The 19,928-nt window shown below is 39.7% G+C and overlaps 1 protein-coding gene and 1 long non-coding RNA gene across 7 annotated transcripts in view; one reads left to right on the forward strand and one right to left on the reverse strand.

The window, feature by feature from the left end:
- Positions 1–19,928, forward strand: part of LOC147838686 (uncharacterized) — a 1,589,207-nt gene that overhangs the window by 1,000,006 nt on the left and 569,273 nt on the right. The gene's annotated exons all lie outside the window — the stretch shown is intronic.
- cert1b (ceramide transporter 1b) overlaps positions 1–19,928 on the reverse strand; it is a 355,936-nt gene that overhangs the window by 305,701 nt on the left and 30,307 nt on the right. For all 6 annotated transcript variants that reach the window (XR_015519789.1, XR_015519788.1, XR_015519790.1 and 3 more), the window contains exon 3: positions 4,730–4,846. Coding sequence is in view for 3 of the 6 variants with exons in the window: in XM_087300502.1 (XP_087156628.1) it covers positions 4,730–4,846 (117 nt within the window). In the remaining 3 variants the exon portion in view is untranslated. The remainder of the gene's footprint in view (positions 1–4,729; positions 4,847–19,928) is intronic.

Consider the following 19,928-nt stretch of genomic DNA (forward strand, 5'->3'; position numbering starts at 1 on the left):
TGATTTATTTATGTATTCATCATTTTAAATTCAAGGTGAACATTCAGTCATTCACACTTATCTTGTCTTGATTTACTTGTCCAAATGTGGCACTTATTAACTAAATTAATTGTAATTTGAATTATTCAGATTTGAAAATTTAAAATACATTTTTACCTAAAACCAAAGAGCTTAGAAAGACCAAGAGGCGACACTCAATAGAACGCTCCATTGCAACAGCAGCGCCCAGCAACAGCGCCGGATTCCCCCATTTTGGAGTGAAAGCGATCAGCTGTCCATTGGATCTTACTGCTGTCGCGATGGCAAGCAGCTGCTTTGTTTTTAATTTATTTATTTAAAAAGTGCATTAAAGCTAGGATAAAACCTGTAAGACGACAATAAAACACTTACTATGACAATCATCAGCACTTTTAATAGTTTATTTTACAGACTTTTAATATGCTGTTGTTCTATTGGAGTTTTCATTCCAAAATGGCTGCCACGCCATCTAGTGGACTAGAGTGTCGCCTCTTGGTAATTCTATGCTCTTTGCTAAAACTCACATTTGTTATTGTTTAAATGCATATAAACACATTTCAAACCGTATCATCCATTTCCACTGTAATTTGTAATTGTATAAACATGGTAATGCTATTTCTAAAATTGCCGTATTTACATTTTAAGCCTGGTTTATACTTCTGCGTCAAGTGACCGGCGCAACCCACGGCGCATGCAACGCGCGTAGCTGTGCATTTATACTTCTGCACACTGTCTCTGTTGTTCTGCATTAACACTTCTGAAACGCTAGTTGGCAGTGAGGTGTAAATGTGTCACTGTGTCGAGTTTTTCCTCGCTGCTTTGTTTTTCCTGAACACTTCCTCAATGTACAAGTGACTCAAACTCGCTCATTTTGAGACAGGAACCGGCGGACGTGCAACAACTTTAACTATGAGGTAAACACAGAACAAAACTTTCCATCCAGAGCTCCTTCACGGGACTCCACACTTGTAAACACTCGCTACATTGGGCTCGCACCGCTTAGTTTACAATGTAGTATTTTATATTATTATTATCAGGGCTCGAAATTAACTTTCTGACTTGGTAGCACCGGTGCTCCCAATCTGAAATATTTAGGAGCACCAGAAAAAATTTAGGAGCACACATCAAAAATGAATGATATATTTGACAAGTTGTATATTAAGGGATTCATTGTATTTGAAAACAACATCAATTGGGACTAACAAAACCCAGAAACAACTATCTAACTAATGCTGTGATGACTTAATATTTGTGCGATAATTCCAAAATGAATGTTGAATAATTATAAAATATTAATGTTGATGATGATGACAACACTAATAATGAATTATATTCCTCATCATCATGCTGCCTTGAATGTGCTTTAATGTAAGTTATCTGCTATATAAAGTCCTACTGTTACTTTATGAAAAATAATTGTATAGTTTGCATCAAACACAAATGAAGCATTGCAGTAAGAAATATTTATTTTGTACTATTGTTTTTATATGCATGTCAATTCAGTAAATAATAGTTCTGCTACAAAACAAACGAAATAATATAATAAATCATTCAATTCAATACTGAAAGCTGCAAAGCAGTCATCAGTAATTAAATAGAAGAATAATATACACCTCAAGAAAGAACGGACAAAAGAAAGAAAGAAAAGTCTCACTTTTAAATGTTTTGGTTTCGGTTCGTGTCGTTTTAATGCTCAGCCTTGTTACGCACTGAATTACATTTTTCTGTGTTTGCGGAAAAGCATGCGAGTCAGCCGGACCAATATATGAGGGGGCAGAGCAGGATTCTCCCGATGACCACCGGCGCAATACTGTTCTTTGTTAACTTAGTAAAGGGAAGCTTCTTTGGCGATGGTGTTTTAGCGGACATTTGCGCTGTTGCAGCCTGATCTCACGAGGAAACGTAAGAAAAAGTTACGAATTGCCGTGAGATTGTGTTGGCTGAACATGCAGTGCATGCAACGCATCGAGATACAGTGTACTTTTCACTCTTCAGCCGTTTGCATTCCCCGCGGTCACAAAAGCTCCCTTCCTGTCATCTGACAGCGGAAAGTCTTGAGTGATTGACAGCTAATATGAACCAACATAGCGGCAGGGAAGAGCGATTTTACCACGTTTTTAGAAAAAAACAAAACAGGTCGCACTACAACCATCATATGCAGTCGCACGAATGCTTCCAATATATATTATGAGGTCGCATAGCTTAAATTTCGGACCAAAATGGTCGCAATTTCGAGCCCTGTATTATTATTATTATTATATAATATATTCAAATTAAATGACTATTTTAAGACACACACCCCACCCAGTCCTGTCCTTTTGTGGGTTTCTCTCCTCTGCCTTTGATTGTTTTCTCCCTGTTAAGTGTGATTTCCACCGGCGTGGTGTCTGTCTGCACCTCCACCCACTGCTCTGTCTCTACCTGCCCACATCCTTTCCCTCCTTACACTGCATTACTACTGCTGTGTTCACTCACGCATGTTAGCGCTCAACTGCAGAGTGTGTTATATCTCACGTCTGGCCATCATACACAGTTACCTTAGTGTTGTGTTTGTGACGTTAACTGACTTCAAATCTCTCTGTGTTTGTGTATGTGTATATGTGAGAATATGTATGCGTGTGCGTACATGCATTTTTTTGTGTATTTAATTATAAGCATGAGCAAGAATTTGTGAACTGTATGTGTGTGTGAGAGAGAGTGTGTGCTTGCATGTGCGTAAACGCATGCATGTGACAGTGTGTGTTTAACATGAATGTTTGTGTATGTCTGTGCGTGTGCATTTGTGTGTTCGGTGTGTGTAGGATTAAGTGTGTGCATTCGATTGTTCAGTATGTGTTGTGTGTGTGCATTTATGTGTTCAATGTGTGTGTGTATGCAAGTATGTGTACATTTTGTGTGCAATGTGTGTGTGTGTGCTTGTGTGTTAACATGCATGTTTGTATGTGTATGCGTGCATGTGCGTTCAATGTATGTGCGCGTGTGCATTTGTGTGTTTGGTGTGTGTGAGAATTAGTGTGTGTGTGTTTGATTGTTCAGTGAGTCTGTGTATTTTTGTGTGTGCGCATACATTTGTGTTTGCAGCGTGTGTGATTGTGTTTTTATGGTCTGTTGTGTGTTTGTGTGTTCAGTGTGTGTGTGTGTGTGTGTGTGCACATTAGTGTGTGCATTCGTGTCTTTAATGTGTGTGTGTGTGTGTGTGTGGGTATGCATTTGTGTGAGTGTTTAACATGAATGTTTGTGTATATCTGTGCGTGTGCATTTGTGTGTTGGGTTTGTGTGAGAATTGGTGTGTGTGTGAGAATAAGTGTGTGCATTTGATTGCTCAGTATGTTTGCGTGTGCGCATTTGTGTGTTTAATGTGTGTGCAGTGTGTGTGTGTGTGTGCGCATTACAGTGCACATGTGTGTGTGTGTGTGTATGTTAACATGCATGATTGTATATGTGTGTGTGCGTGTATGTGTGTTCAATGTGTGTGTGTTCGGCTGCATTTGTGTATTTGGTGTGTGTGAATTAGTGGGTGTGTTCGATTGTTCGGTGTGTTTGTGTGTGTGTGTGTGTGCATTTGTGTGCAATGTGTGTGTATGTGCGCATTAGTTTGTCCGTCTGTCTTTAATGTTTGTGTGTGTGTGTGTGTGCTCATGTGTGTACAGGCATGTGTGTTTAAGTGTTCATGCATGTGTGCACATTCATGAATATGTGCATGTATATACACGTGTGTGTGTGTGTCTGTGTGTGTGTGCGCAAAAATGATGTGTGAATATGCATATGTAAGTGTATGCGTGTTCATGCATGTATATATGTATAGGCATGTGTGTAAGTTTATGTGAGTGCATGCATTGCTATATGTGTGTGTGTGCACGCACATTCATGTATATATGCATGTGTGTGCGTGTGTGTGTGTGTGTGTGTGTGAGTGAATGTGCATGATTGCGTGATGGTGCATGCATGTGTATATATATGCACAAATGTGTGCATATGCTTGCGTGTGTGTGTGTGCATGCATGTTTGTGCATGTGTGTGAATTGGTTATGTGTGTGTGCATGGATGTGCATGTGTGTATATATGTGCATGTCTGCATTCATGTATGTGTATGCGTTTTTCTGTGAATTGTGTATACGTATGTGTTTGTGTGTACATTCGTTTGTATTCATGTATATATGTGTGCATATATATAAGCTTGTGTAAATGTGCAGGTGTGTTTGTGCACACATGTATGTGTGTATATGCATGCCTGTGTGTATATACACCTGTGTGTGTGTGTGTGCGTGTGTGTGCATACAATACATGCATCTGACTAATGCATACCAGTGTGCATCAGTGTGAGTTTATGTATGCGTGTCTGAGTGTAAGTCATTTCAGTGCCTCAGACACTGTAAACAAACTGAATCACATTCATAATATCACACACCCACACACACATACACACACACACTCTCACTCCTATCTCTAGACCTCATCATCTCAGTTAGTTCTGATTCACTTCTGTGATTCAGTGAGGATGGAAAATAACCCAGTCCTCTAGAGTTTACCATTACAGTAACAGGGGTGTAGTGTAGTCTTGTGTTTAAATGAACACACTTAGAATGCTCAAATAAAAGCCAAACACGCACAGGTCATTTTTTTCCTTCCTCTCTCAGCCAGAAAGCAGACTCTAGAGTCAATAGTCTATCAGGGAGGGAAGTGCATGTTGGGTAAAGATGAAGAAACTCACCCTGTGCAGCTCGATTGAATCGATCCACTGGTTGCGATGCTCAGGGTCTTGAGCGCGGAGATACCACACGCTGTCATTGACACTGATGTCCAAGCGGCACTCGTCAAACTCATGAGGCTGCAGAGACACACACACACACACACACACACACACACACACACACACACACACACACAACACTGCATTAGTCTCATATGAGCGCACTCATTTCTGTAAACGAGGAGATTTGCGTGATGGAGGGATCCAAGAGTGTGTTAACAACTAGAAATAGAGCTGTAAAACACAGATTTATCACTAGAGATTGATTTTCAATATACCAAACAACATTCAAGTCTGGTGAGTTTGTGTGTGTACATTGTATTCCTTACATTGTGGGGACCAAATGTCCTCAAGTATACTGATAGCAGTAAATGTTGACCATGTGGACACATTTGTTTTGGGGTCCATGAGGAAAAAGTCCCCATAAAGATAGCTGTACAAGTGTGTGTGTGTGTGTGTGTGTGTGTGTGTGTGTGTGTGTGTGTGTGTGTTATTACTGCCAGATGTTGATGTGTGCAGACCTCACACTGCTCTATGAAATCCAGATGAGGAGTCCAGCCCTGCTCTCCTTCAGTCTGATATACTGCACTCAGTCTGACCCTTCACTTCTCATCATGTTTGTTGGTATATTAATAAATATTATTGTATTTACTATTAAATCTGTCATTTACATTGAATATTACATATTTATATTTGTAAATGTCATCCATTTAGTAACTTTTTTCTAGCTATTAATATTAATTATAGGGGACACAGTAGCTCAGTGGTTATTGCTGTGGCCTCGCAGCACAAAGGTCGCTAGTTTGAGTCCCGGCTGGGTCAGTTTGCATTTCTGTGTGGAGTTTGCATGTTCTCCCCATGTAGGCATGGGATTCCTCCGGGTTCTCCGGTTTATCCCACAGTCCAAACACATGCGCTACAGGGGAATTGAATAAGCTAAATTGGCCGTAGTGTATGAATGCGAGTGAATGTGAGATTGTATGGGTGTCTCCCAGTACTGGGTTGTGGCTGAAAGGGCATCCGCTGCATAAAGCGTATGCTGGAATAGTTGATGGTTCATTACGCTGTGGCGAATCCTGATTAATAAAGGGGCTAAGCCGAAAAGAAAATAAATAAATGAATAATCCTCCATTTATTAAAATGTTTTTCCAAGATATTATCATTAATAGGGCGATGCAGTGGAGCAGTAGGTAGTGCTGTCGCCTCACAGCAAGAAGGTCGCTGGTTCGAGCTGGGTCGGCTGGGTCCGTTGGCATTTCTGTGTGGAGTTTGCATGTTCTCCCTGTGTTCGTGTGGGTTTCCTCAGCGTGCTTCGGTTTGCCCACAGTCCAAAGACATGCGCTATAGAGGAATTGCATCAGCTGTGTACAACATATGCTGGATAAGTTGGCGGTTCATTCCGCTGTGGCGACCCAAGATTATTTAAAATAAAGAAAAGAAAATGAATGAATTATCATTAATATTTTAGTTATGTATTAATATTTGTTCTAAAACATCCCTGAATCATTTACATTTCATTTTTTTTACTTAATTTTGTAAATAGTGTCATTTAAAGGGATAGTTCACCCCACAAAAAACACAGAGTATATTTTGAAAATGTTGGAATCCTGTACCCACTGACTTCCAGTGTGTTTGTTCTTCCTACTATAGAGGTTGGTGGCTGCAGGTTTTCAGCTTTCTACCACTTGAGGGGGAGTAAATACAGTGTAAATCTTCATTTTTGGGGTGAACTATCTCTTAATCCCTTAATTAATTATCACTTATTTCATTATTATTCATCCTTTCATTCATTCATTTTCTTTTCAGCTTAGTCCCTTTAATAATCAGTGGTCACAGCAGAATGAACTGCCAACTATTCCAGCATATGTTTTATGGAGTTGAAGCCCTTCCAGCCACAACCCAACACTGGGAAACACCCATACACACTCATTCAATACACCACGGCCAAATTAGTTTATTCATTTCACCTATAGCGCATGTGTTTGGACTGTGGGGAAAACCGGAGCACACGGAGGAAACGCACACCAACACTGGAGAACATGCAAACTCCACAGAGAAATGCCAACTGACCCAGCTGATCATTTAGTTTTTTTTTTAATTAGATTTAGTTTTTAAACATGGTATTATTTAAAAAAAAAATAATAATTATGAATTATAACATTTATTCATTTAGTCGTTTAAATAAAGAAGAAACATTTTACTAAATATGGCACTTGTTGCTTTTTTAACTGATTTAATTATAGTTATTTTTCATTTTATACATTTATAATTTTCATTCATTTTCTTCTGCTTATCAGGGGCCGGGTCATGGGGGCAGCAGTCTCAGGAGAGAACCCCAGACTTCCCTCTCCCCAGATACTTGATCCCTAGGTAGGTGTCCAGGAGGCATTTGAAACAGATGCCCGAGCCACCTCAGCTGACTTCTCTTGATGTGGAGGAGCAGCGGCTTTACTCCGAGCTCCTCCAGGGTGACAGAGCTCCTCACCCTATCTATAAGTGTGTGGCCAGCCACCCTGCGAAGGAAACTCATTTCGGTTGCTTGTATCTGAGATCTGGTCCTTTCAGTCAGACCCAAAGCTCATGACCATAGGTGAGAGTAGGAATGTAGATTGACCAGTAGATTGAGAGCTTTACCTTTCGGCTCAGCTCTTTCATTACCACAACAGGCCGATACATTGACTGCTGCTGCCGCTGCACCAATCCTGTCAATCTCACACTCCGTCCTTCCCTCACTCATGAACAAAACTCCATTAAGGGATTAATACTCAAACTCCTCCACCTGGGGTAAGGACTTTCCTTTAACCTGGAGATGACAAACCACCTATTTCGGGTGGAGCACCATTACCTCGGACTTGGAGGTGCTGATTCTCATCCCAGCCACAACACACTTGGCAGCAAACCACCGAATGAGACCTATTGTCAGGCACAGAAACTGACTTTAATAATTTTCACAATGTTTTAAATAATGATTTTTATAAATCAAATTTTGATACGATTAATTTTGGTATTTAATTATTAATATTAATGACTAATTTCGTCATTTATTCCCAGCTTAAATCTGCATGTGAGTCAACTGTCTACTTCAAATAATTGATTCAGACCAATAGACCAATTACCAACCTACGTCACACATGACGTCACACGGGTCCCCGGTTGCAGAAAACAGACAGGCTACAATGGGAAAGATGTTGTGTTTTGCGGTAGGATGCCAAATTCGAGTCCAAAAATGGAAAACTTAACTTTTACCATACACCACACACTGCTTTAATACCGACTGCAGACGTCTTTGGCTCAATGGGAGCTGAATGAAGCGAGGAGCTAATTAGAAATGCTGGACTCTGCAGTGCTCATGTCATATCAGGTCAGTTCACACTATGCTGAATCATACACATCGCTCGTTTTTGATTGCTGAAATGATTTCAGCAAAAACAGTTACATATGGTTAATTAAACTGCTGACACTGAATGCTCAGAATGAAACGTGAAAGTTTATTAAGGTTCACTTAGTTTTATATTCACACATTCATTCAGTGACAACTTGTGACAAACACCCTATATTGTTTACCACGGCACTTTGAATATTCGGTCTGAAATAACCTGCAAGTGTGACTTGAAAACAACATTAGCACTGTTTATTTGACTGTGAACAATGTTGTACTTTGATAGTCATTGGCTGCTGCTAATATGATTTCGCTATTTAGAGTTTGCAAATAATATTTTTATGAAATTATATTATTAGGGAGAAAGTCTGAATGTGCGAATATAAAACCAACTTTACATCTATGTGTAGGTTCACATACCCTGCCGTACAGGTGAAGTTCACTGTCAGAATGCAGTTGTTTTGCGTGTTGGTGATTAATTACCCAGAGCTTGTATAACGTTAGCTCCGTCTTGTTTCCTTGTCTTTGGCTAGGCGGTATCTCGGTGTTTAGCTCTTGAATCTGGTCATCATGGAGCAATATTTATTGCACATGACCTCAAAGAACAACATTGTTGGCATCCAAAGACTTGTAAACCTTTAATTTCTCTCTTGTAAAATCACTCGGAGCTTCATTGAGATTGTATATTTCGGGCTGGATGCTTAGTCATTTCGTCTAATCCAATATTCATTGGGAGGGAGCTATCGCAAATGGAGCTGTCAGATGAACGCCGCTCACTTTAAGGTTAATTTTGCCGAATCACTGTGCTTGTCACTGGGTGACGAGCTGTTATAATATGCTGTGAGCATTATGTAAATAATATATATAATATGCAAGTAATATATCTTATTTCTAAGACAACAACAAACTCTGCACCGCATCTGATGTCATCCCCTCACTGTAAATGCTAGGGCTCCCGGTTGCTTTCTGCCACCTCCCTGCGCGCGCATCCTGAATGTTTACAAACATGGTAATTGTTCTATAAATCTTGAAATAAATTCATGGCTGATTTGAGAATTAAAAGAAGGATTCATTCGTGAAACAACTTTGGGAAAGTCCCACAGTATATTTGTTGTTGCACACAAATTGCAACCACATTGGAAATGCTACAAACTAAATAAAGCAGCTTATTTACGGTCTGAAGGAAACGCTGCCCAGCACAAACCTTGCGCGTGTAATAAACCAAAGCTCTATAGAGAGTCATATTAGACAACATGAGCAGAGACGGAGCGTTCAGAAAAAGCCCAGATGATGATATGACAGACGAGGTAAGAGTCTCATTCAAAGCCTGACACTGATCACAATATGAAGAGAAATGACAGACGAGCTTTAAGTAACTTTGAATGTGGCATGGTTGTTGGTGCCAGACGGGCTGGTCGGAGTACTTCAGAAACTGCTGATCTACTGGGGTTTTCACGCACAACCATCTCTAGGGTTTACAGAGAATGGTCTGAAAAAGAGGAAATACTCAGTGAGCGGCAGTTCTGTGGGCTCAAATGCCTTGTTGATGCCAGAGGAGAATGGCCAGACTGGTTTCAGCTGATAGAAAAGGCAACAGCAACTCAAATAAGCACTCGCTACAACCGAGCTCTGCAGAAGAGCATCTCTGAACACACAACACGTCCAACCTTGAGGCGGATGGGCTACAGCAGCAGAAGACCACACCGGGTGCCGCTCCTGTCAGCTAAGAACAGGAAACTGAGGCTACAATTCACACAGGCTCACCAAAACTGGACAATAGAAGATTGGAGAAACGTTGCTGCTCTGATGAGTCTCCATTTCTGCTGACACATTCAGATGGTCGGGTCAGAATTTGACATCAACAGCATGAAAGCATGGATCCATCCTGCCTTGTATCAACGGTTCAGGCTGCTGGTGGTGGTGTAATGGTGTGGGGGAGATTTTCTTGGCACACTCTGGGCTCATTAGTATTATTTGAGCAAAGTGTCAACACCACAGCCTACCTGAGTATTGTTGCTGACCATGTCCATTCCTTTATGAACACACTGTACCTATCTTCTGATGGCTACTTCCAGCAGGATAACGCACCATGTCATAAAGCGTGAATCATCTCAGACTGGTTTCTTGAACTTGACAATGAGTTCACTGTACTCAAATGGCCTCCACAGTCACCAGAGCTCAATCCAATAGAGCACCTTTGGGATGTGGTGGAATGGGAGATTGGCATGGATGTGCAGGCGACAAATCTGCAGTAACTGCGTGATGCTATCAAGTCAATATGGAGTAAAATCTCTGAGGAATATTTCCAAGGAGGTCTAGTACGGTGTACCTAATAAAGTGGCCGGTGAGTGTAGATAAAAACATATTCCATAATACTTTAAAAGCAGAGGCTTGAGTTCAGATGCAACAACCTCTTTAGTGCCATCTGAAATTTTCTTCTAAAAGGAGCTTTTTGTTTTTTTTGCAAACTCCCGTGTGTATGTTCAGTAAATCTACTTTTATGACAAAAAAAATTGTCTGGTTTGGTTCTTTGCATTGCCTTTAAAGTGAAATTTCTTTACAAAAATATTGGAGGCTGAGAAAAAATGCTAATTTTAGAAGAAAATTCAATTTGGCATCTGAACTCTTCATATATTCCTAGCCAAATGTATTGGGAGGGCTGTCAAATTTAGGTGAAAACCTTCAGAAACGCTGGCAGGGAAAGAATTATTAAAATAAGGCAATTAAAAATGCAATCAGAGAAATTTTTTAAATAAATTGCTAAAATTGCATACGTTTCATGACATTTTTTGGAGGATTTTCGATTAATAAATTTAATTTTAAATAAGTTTAAGTTTGATTTTAATACTTTTGATTCTAATATTAAAGTTATGCTTAAGTTTACAGTATTAAAATCAAATTTAGGAACGTTTTAACTTGTAATCAGAACAAAAGAAAAAAAAATTCACCAATTTCAGGGGGGAAAAATGTACAAAAATTAGAGAAAAACTAAACTTTTAATAGGATGTTTCATGATTTAAATAATATATGACACTTTTTTGTTTTTAAAATGCAAGTATTTAAATTAAATACAGAAACACAATATTTATTGTGGGAAAAACAAAACAAGACATATTTCATAGCTCCCAAATCCAATGACCTCATATTCCCGTTCCCTTATTGAGACTATTCATAACACAGTAACACTCTGCTTCCTTATAAGATGCACAGAGAAAACAATCCCAGAATGCACTGCGACAAGTAGAGTCTGAGATGTTGTCATCTGTTGCGCATTTACAATGACAGTGTTTTGAAAAACTGCTGTTATGATGTTGAACATGTCACTTGAAGATTTAGGAGTGCTTATATTTATGCATGAAGCCAGAAGCAACAGACTCGGGGACTTTCGAGTTGTGCCTGCATGGGAAAAAAGCAGCGTGGAGGATTCCAGGAATGGAAAAATCGAGACATGGTGGGCAACGCAGGGGACCTTGAGAGGGCCACAGCGGGTACTGCGAAAACACTGAAATAAACACAAGGGTCGTCATGATGTACACAAACACCACAACAGCGACACACAGATGTTAAACACACATCAGTCAATTTGTCTGCATCCATCCCAAGTAGCAATGCATTGTGGGTAAACAAGCTTTGGTAGAGCTACAAAGCAAAACATTTAAGGCAGCAAGATTTTTTAGTACACTACCAAAGCTTGTGTTTACCCACAATGCATTGCTATTCTCAAGTATAATGCACACTGTAAAAAAAGGTTTTCTGTTTTAATTGTTTTAGTTGAATCAAATAAACTTGTGTAGTTATCCCAACTCGCTTCAGTCAAACTCATTCACTCATTTTCATTTGGCTTATTCATCAGCGGTTGCCACAGCAGGATGAACCACCAACTAATCCAGCATATGTTTTATGCAGCGGATGCCCTTCCAGCTGCAACCCAGTATTGGTAAACACACATATACTCTCACATTCACACACACACTCGTACACTACAGCCAATTTAGTTAATCAATTCCCCTGCAGCGCATGTGTTTGGACTGTGGGGGAAACCGGAGCACCCAGAGGTAACCCAGGGGCGTTGCTAGGGTCGAAAGGGATAACGGGCTTAGCCCCTTTTTACATTTAAAAAAAAACATTTTAGGGTCAAAATTATTAGCCCCTTTAAGATTTTATATATTTTTCCAATAGTCTACAGAACAAACCATCGTTATACAATAACTTGCCTTATTACCCTAACCTGCCTTTAAAGCCTTTAAATGTCACTTTAAGCTGTATAGAGGTGTCTTAAACAACGTCTAGTCAAATATTATTTACTGTCATCATGGCAAAGATAAAATAAATCAGTTATTAGAGTTAAGTTATTAAAACTATTATGATTAGAAATGTGCTGAAACAATATTCTCTCTGTTAAACAGAATTTGGGGGAAAAAATAAACGGGGGCTAATAATTCAGACTTCAACTGTGTGTTCTTCCAACCATTTTAGGTATTTTCATAAGAAAGTCGATTTATAATTTGATTCAAACTGACATAGCATGTTACAGTAGAATATAGTTATATAATAATAAGCTAGATGCATAAACTCACTGTGATTTAACTATTACAGAAACAGATGTGACTTGCTATATCATATAAATATATCATATCTAGAAAGCTAGTACAATTTACGTTTTTTTTTTTACTTGTATTTACATTGATATGATGCACATTTTACTGATTATAGTTATTTTATGTCACCAAAACTACACACATTTTATACTGTGGAAATAAGCTTCATCAGTAGTTAAAACTATTCAGTTTCACGAAAGAGTTGTATTATTACCTCATTAGCTTCAGCTCCTCAAAATAATAAATGAATGATGTGCAGTGGCGGGATTTTTTTAACACCATGTGACAACAGAGCCACTCCCACCTGCCGGTAGAAACAGGTACTGCTGAACAGCTGACGGTTTAATTACCTGACACAAACGCTGCGTTAAGTGGAATGTTCGTGATGTATGTGGTAATTTTTAGTACTTACATAACAAAATAAATGTTATACAACATATTTTTATTTAAGTGCAACATATTCCAAGAGATCAGGGGCTTTTGACAATACATCAGGGGCTTAAGCCCCCAAAGCCCCCCCCTCGCAACGCCCCTGAGGTAACCCACGCTAACATGGGGAGTATATGCAGTTTATAGCTGTCTTCCATATTTTCTTTTCAGTTTAGTCCTTTAATTAATCAGGGGTCGCCACAGCGGAATGAACCATCAACTTATCCAGCATGTGTTTTACACAGCAGATGCCCTTCCAGCTGCAACCCAGTACTGGAAAACATCCATACACTCTCTCATTCACACACATACACTATGGCTTATTAAGTTTATTCAATTAACATATAGACCATTTTGAGGGATGTTAACAAAAACGATGGTCCCAACATATTTCCTATTTTACATTTTTATTATCAAGAGCCACATATTGATAAATAAATGTTATGATAGCTGTTTTAACATTAAGTTATGATTGAATTACTTCCTGTTACAGTTATGAAATAGTTTGATAACAAGCAGGAGGCTAGGTTGGTTGGCTGGTTTTAGCTGGTCGACCAGGCTGGTTTTAGAGGGGTTTTGGCAATTTCCAGGCTGGTTTCCAGCTATTTCCAGCCTGGTCTTGGCTGGTCAGGCTGGAAAATGACCAGCCAAATCCAGCTAAAACCAGCTAAAACCAGCTTGACCAGCCTGATTTAAGCTGGATATAGCTGGTTTTGGCTGGATTCCCAGCTTGGCTAGGCTGGTCAAGCTGGTTTTAGCTGGTCCTCTCCCAGCCTGGCCAGCTAAGACCAGGCTGGAAATGGCTGGAAACCAGCCTGGAAGTGGCCAAAACCCCTCTAAAACCAGCCTGGTCGACCACCTAAAACCAGCCAACCAGCCTAGTTGACCACCTAAAACCAGGCTGGTTTAAGCTGGATTTTTCAGCAGTGATACCAATGACATGACCACATTAAAATAATCTATAGCACATGTGTCAGGACAGTGGGGGAAACCCAAACGCTCAAAGAAAAACCATGCCAACAACACAGGGAGAACATGCAAACTTCACACAGAAATGCCAACTGACCCAGCTTGGGCTCAAACTAGTGACCTTCTTCTTGTGAGGCGACAGTGCTACTAAGCCACCGTGTTGCCCTCCATTATAATCAACTGACAGCAAATGTGAATAAATCTGCCACTTGACCAAGAGCACAGAAATGCAGCAGACGCTGGAATGCATTTATTTACAGTCAGTAATTTGATGCGAAATTTCAATCGTAGCACAAAGCAGGAGTAAAAAGCTCTCTGCTGGCTCATGAAATGTGTTTTATAGGCCATCAACAATAGTTTTACAACATCTTTTCAATTATTCAGTCAGCCCAAAGTTAAAACATCACAATCTGCTTGACATTCACTGCGTAATGATTTGCCAGTGTTTATCGGGAGTTTTACAATGTAATAAAACAAGATTTTTTGGGGTTTGGCTAATAAAAAAAGCAGGTAAAATACAATAAAAAAAAAAAGTATCTGCTCCTCAACCTAATGATAAAAGTGAAGAAAATGTAAGATTAACTGAGCTGATTCTGGTAGATTTGCTTGATAATTAGGATTAAAACAATACAAAACAATGCACAAAATTACTAATTCTTGAGTTTATACTTGTTATGCTAAAACAGTAACATTTCTGAAACACATTAAAAGTATCCAGCCAACCACAATGCAGTCAACCAACCAATCAGACCAATTGGTGCTTTTTGAAAGGAACGGCATTGTATAATGCATTAGCTCTACTATAAAAGATCTGGGTGTTTTATTAGACAGAAATGTAACTTTTGGAAATCATATCTCCCATGTCACAAAAACTGCCTTCTTTCATCTGAGAAATATTGCTAAGTTACAAGGTATGCTATCTATACCAGATGCAGAAAGCTAGTCCATGCTTTTATGATTTCTAGGCTGGATTACTGAAATCCACAGTTTGCTGGCTGCCCAGCATCTTCTATTAACAAACTTCAGCTAGAACAAAATGCAGCTGCCAGAGTTCTTACCAGGTCTAGAAAATATGATCATTCTTTCATTCATTCATTCATTCATTTTCGTGTCAGCTTAGTCCCTTTATTAATCTGGGGTCGCCACAGCAGAATGAACCAACAACTTATCCAGCAAGTTTTTCCGCAGCGGATGCCCTTCCAGCCGCAACCCATCTCTGGTAAACATCCACACACACACACACTCATACACTACGGACAATTTAGCCTACCCAATTCACCTGTACCGCATGTCTTTGGACTGTGGGGGAAACCGGAGCACCCAGAGGAAACCCACACGAAGGCAGGGAGAACATGCAAACTCCACACAGAAACGCCAACTGAGCCGAGGTTCGAACCAGCGGCATAGCGACCTTCTTGCTGTGAGGCGACAGCACTACCTACTGCGCCACTGCCTCGCCCAAATATGATCATATCCAATCATCACCCCAATTTTATCTTCCTTACACTGGCTGCCTGTTACGTTTTCGAAATAAATTGAAAATATTGCTTCTTACTTATAAAGCTCTAAATAATCTAGCTCCTGTTTATCTAACCAACATTCTGTCTCGCTACAATCCAGCTCGCTCTTTAAGATCTTAAAACTCAGGGCTTCTGGTAGTACCTAGAATAGCAAGGTCAAGTAAAGGAGGTTGAGCCTCCGCATTTATGGCTCCTAAACTCTGGAATAGCCTTCCTGATAATGTCCGAGGCTCAGACAAACTCGCAGTTAAACACTAGATTAAAGACCTATCTTTTTAGTAAAGCACACTCAGTGCATCACTTAGCGGTATGATACATGAATGTGCCCCACACAGGTTTCTGCATCTGGTTTATATACACTATGAACAGCAGCTACGCTAATTATTCTCTTTATTCTCTATTTCCACCTGGGGATACTCATCCCGAGGCCCATAGTGACTATGCAGCGGCACAGATTTAATCCACGACCAACAACGAGATGATCCCAAGGTTTCCATAATCCTGGACCAGGCCGTATCCTGAGCAGCTGCTGTGGTGGTCATTGAGGAGTGGAGAGTATGAGACTGATTCCTGTGACGCTCCAGAGACAGACGAGTCTCGCTGATGTCCAGCTTCTCCAGCGCCTAAACTGCAGCTCTGCACAAGACGTTTAGCCAGAGGAGAAATGGTCATCTTAGTCTGGTTTCTCTCTAGGCTTTTTTTAATTCTTCACTTTCGCCAATTGGTGAAGTTTTTTCTTCGCCGCTGTCTCCACTGGCTTGCATGGTTCGGGATCTGTAAAGCTGCGCATCGAAGGATTTGCTCTTCAGTGTTTGGACTCTCAGTAGTGATTATTAAACCACACTGAACTGAGCTAAACTAAACTTAAACACTGAAAACTGAACTACACTGTTTCAATTCACTATGATCTTCTATGTGAAGCTACTTTTACACAATCTACATTGTAAAAGTGCTATACAAATAACGTTGAATTGAATTAATTATAATCTCCAATATTGCATCTACAAAAATGTTTGTTGAGCATTAAAAGCATGCTAACCTTTTTTTAGTAAGGGTGCTTTCACACCTACACTTTTGTTTCGGAACGTGTCTCGTTTGCCCAGTTAGCGCGGTTCGTTTGGCATATGTGAACGGGGCAATCGCGCTCTGTTCCGCGCCAAAGTAATCGCTCCGAGATCGCTTGAATGAGGTGGTCTCGGCTCAATTGAAACAAACTCAGAGCGGTTCGATTGCAGTGATAAAGCGATCTGATCTGAGCGCGGTTATATCACAGTGTTTTATGGATATGTAATAGGCTTACGGCTATATGAAGAGAGAATTATGAGTAGGGCGGGAAGTTTCGCGAGTCTCCGGATGCCTGCAAACGAGTGATGATCTCCCAGTAATCTCGCGTCTCCCTCCCGGTCCTCAAATAGGCATCATCGCGCACCCTTCTCACCCCTCCCCACAGCATCTCTCCTCAGACACGTCACGCGCGTGCACCTTGTCAAACACCACCAAACCACAACCTCTCCTGACAGCTGAGCGGGACGCTGCAAAATAAACCCTGACACTCTGACCAATGTGAGGAGAGTTTACTCGCACGTGACTTGTTTTAGCTCTTTTGGTCCGATTAGAAATTTTGCAGTGTGAAAGCGAACCGCTCCAAGAGCAAAGAGCAACAATGTAACAATTGTAATCAGTGGCTGCGTCCGAAACCGTATACTTCCATACTATATAGTACGCCAAAATCAGTATGCGAGCCAAGTAGTATGTCCGAATTCACAGAATTCGAAAATCAGTATGCGAAAAGTACCCGGATGATTTACTACTTCCGGCGAGGTTTCGGAGTGCGCATCCCATGCATGCTGCGCTATCCCATGATGCCCCGCGAGCGAATTCATGAATGGAAGTAAAGCGACGCAACTGACGCACGTAGGTCACGTGACCATGACAAAATGGCGGATGTAGTACGTCTGAATTCAATTCATACTTTCCACATTCATACTGTATAGAACGTACTTTTCTAACGGTAGTACGTTTAAATTCGAAATGCAGTACCTACTGAGTAGTAGGCGGTTTCGGACGCAGCCTCTGTTTCAGAACAACTGAATCGATTCACAGGTATGAAAGCACCCTGAAGTGAATAATTAAAATAACCTTTTAAACTGGCATGACATGGCCTCTTGATAATTAATTAAAATAATCTACAAGCCAAGATAATTAAAATAATAATTAATAGCCTGTTTCCCAACAAGTGAGCAATGTGTCAAACGATCATGGCGATAGTGTGTTCAGATTGTGAAATAAATGCGTTGTGCTGAAGTCCACACTTCCTTCAAAAATGATCAAATCAAATCTTTTATTTAAAGTTAGGTTATCTTTTACTGAATGTTATGTCAGCTTTATTGACTAATCTTCATGGCCAAAACAATTTAGTATAATACAAATATAATAAACAATCAAAACACAGCCAAATAAACAAATCTGTACCACATTAGACATTTTACTAAACAATTATGAGGAATATTTATAAATAAGTCTTCTACAAAGATTAAAAACAGAAGACTTCAATAAAAATGTTTCGAATTTTCTATAATATATAAAGTAGGATCTTCACCTTTTTAGTAGAAACACATGCATTACTTTCCACATGCAAGCAGCAGGAACACTCCACAAACTTCATTAGCAATCAGTAGAATATTATTAACCAGCAGATAATGATAGAGAAGTCAGTAAAGATTAATGTTATCACTCATATGGTCATTGCAGGTTAATTTCTCTAACGGAGACAGTAAAAGGTAAATGGGCAAATGTGTTTACTGCAGGGTTGTGCTGGACTTATTGTTTTTTTGCTATATATTGCGATATGAATATATCATATCTAGATTGATTGATCATTGATTTTGTAAGGCGTTGCTTATATTGTTTTCTAGAGAGTTTAACTGTATTCAGTTACAGAAATGGAGTAATCAAACGTAAATAAATAACACTGTATAGTAGGAATGGCACGGTTCTCAATATAATATTGAACCATTCGGTACGACCTCCGCGGTTCAATACGCGCTTGTGAATCGCGATTTTTCTCGGTTTTGTGTTTAAATAACTTTTGTGTGTTTTATATCTCCCCAAATTGACTGTGTGTGCCTCTAAATCCATGAGCTGGGATGAGGAAACTTCTCTCCCCGTGAGTAAATATCCAATCACTGTGCTCTAAAGTTGTGGCGCTTGACCATCATTCCACACTTTAACATTGTGAGCGGCGGTGAAGTGAGCCTGAGGTAATAGTACAAGGAAGTGCCGGCGAAGTGAGGCAACAGTACGAGAAAGCGCCGGCGTCTTTCAAATCTGCAGTGTGAGAGCATTTCGGTTTGCCGGTAAGCATAATGCCAATAAAAAAAAAAAGCTTCAGCTTGTATGAAATATACATTTCGGTAGACTAGTTATCTCAGAGAAACACAGAACACCAAAACACTGCAGTGCTTTCAAAAATTTTTTATAAATAAAACTTGTATCAGAGTGACAGCAATGTTTTGTCGGCTTGTCATCCTCTGAGAAAACTTAAAGAAAATGTAAGAAAATTTAGAAAAATTTTTTAAATTAAAGAAAATTTAAAGTATACCAGGACCTTTAGCATTGCAGGTTCTGCGATGTGACTATTGTACATGCACTCATTGTGACATTGATGCTGAAACAATATATTGTGCACTGCAGGCCGACACTGTAAAAAAAAACATCTAGAAATCAGCAGTTGTCCATATTTTGTGATTCATTGATTCTTTTTTTTTTTTTGGCTTAGTCTTTAGATCTTTAGGATCATATAAACTAGAAGTTCCAAGAGTTCAGTCAAAGCAGGGTGAATCATCTTTCAGCCATTATGCTCCTCGCTGCTGGAATCAGCTTCCAGAAATGATCAGATGTGCTCCAACATTAGGCACATTCAAATCAAGGCTGAAAACACATCTGTTTAGCTGTGCCATTACTGAATGAGCACTGTGTTGCGTCCGACAGATTGCACTATCATGTTTTTCTCTTCTTCTTCATTCTTTTATATCACATTTTACCTGTTTTTGTGGGGGTTTTTTTTAAACTCATTTTTATTATTTGTTTTTATTTTTATTTTACTTGTTTCTTTTATTCTTGTTTTTGAAAAGCTCTTTGAATTGCCACTGTGTATAAAATGTGCTATATAAATAAACTTGCCTTGCCTAGTCCATTTATTAATCAGGGGTCACACAGCGGAATGAATCGTGAACTTATCCAACATGTTTTACGCAGCGGATGCC

Source organism: Danio rerio, chromosome 21 (genome assembly GCF_052040795.2).
Source record: "Danio rerio strain M-AB ecotype USA chromosome 21, GRCz13ab, whole genome shotgun sequence".
NCBI classification, from domain to species: domain Eukaryota; kingdom Metazoa; phylum Chordata; class Actinopteri; order Cypriniformes; family Danionidae; genus Danio; species Danio rerio.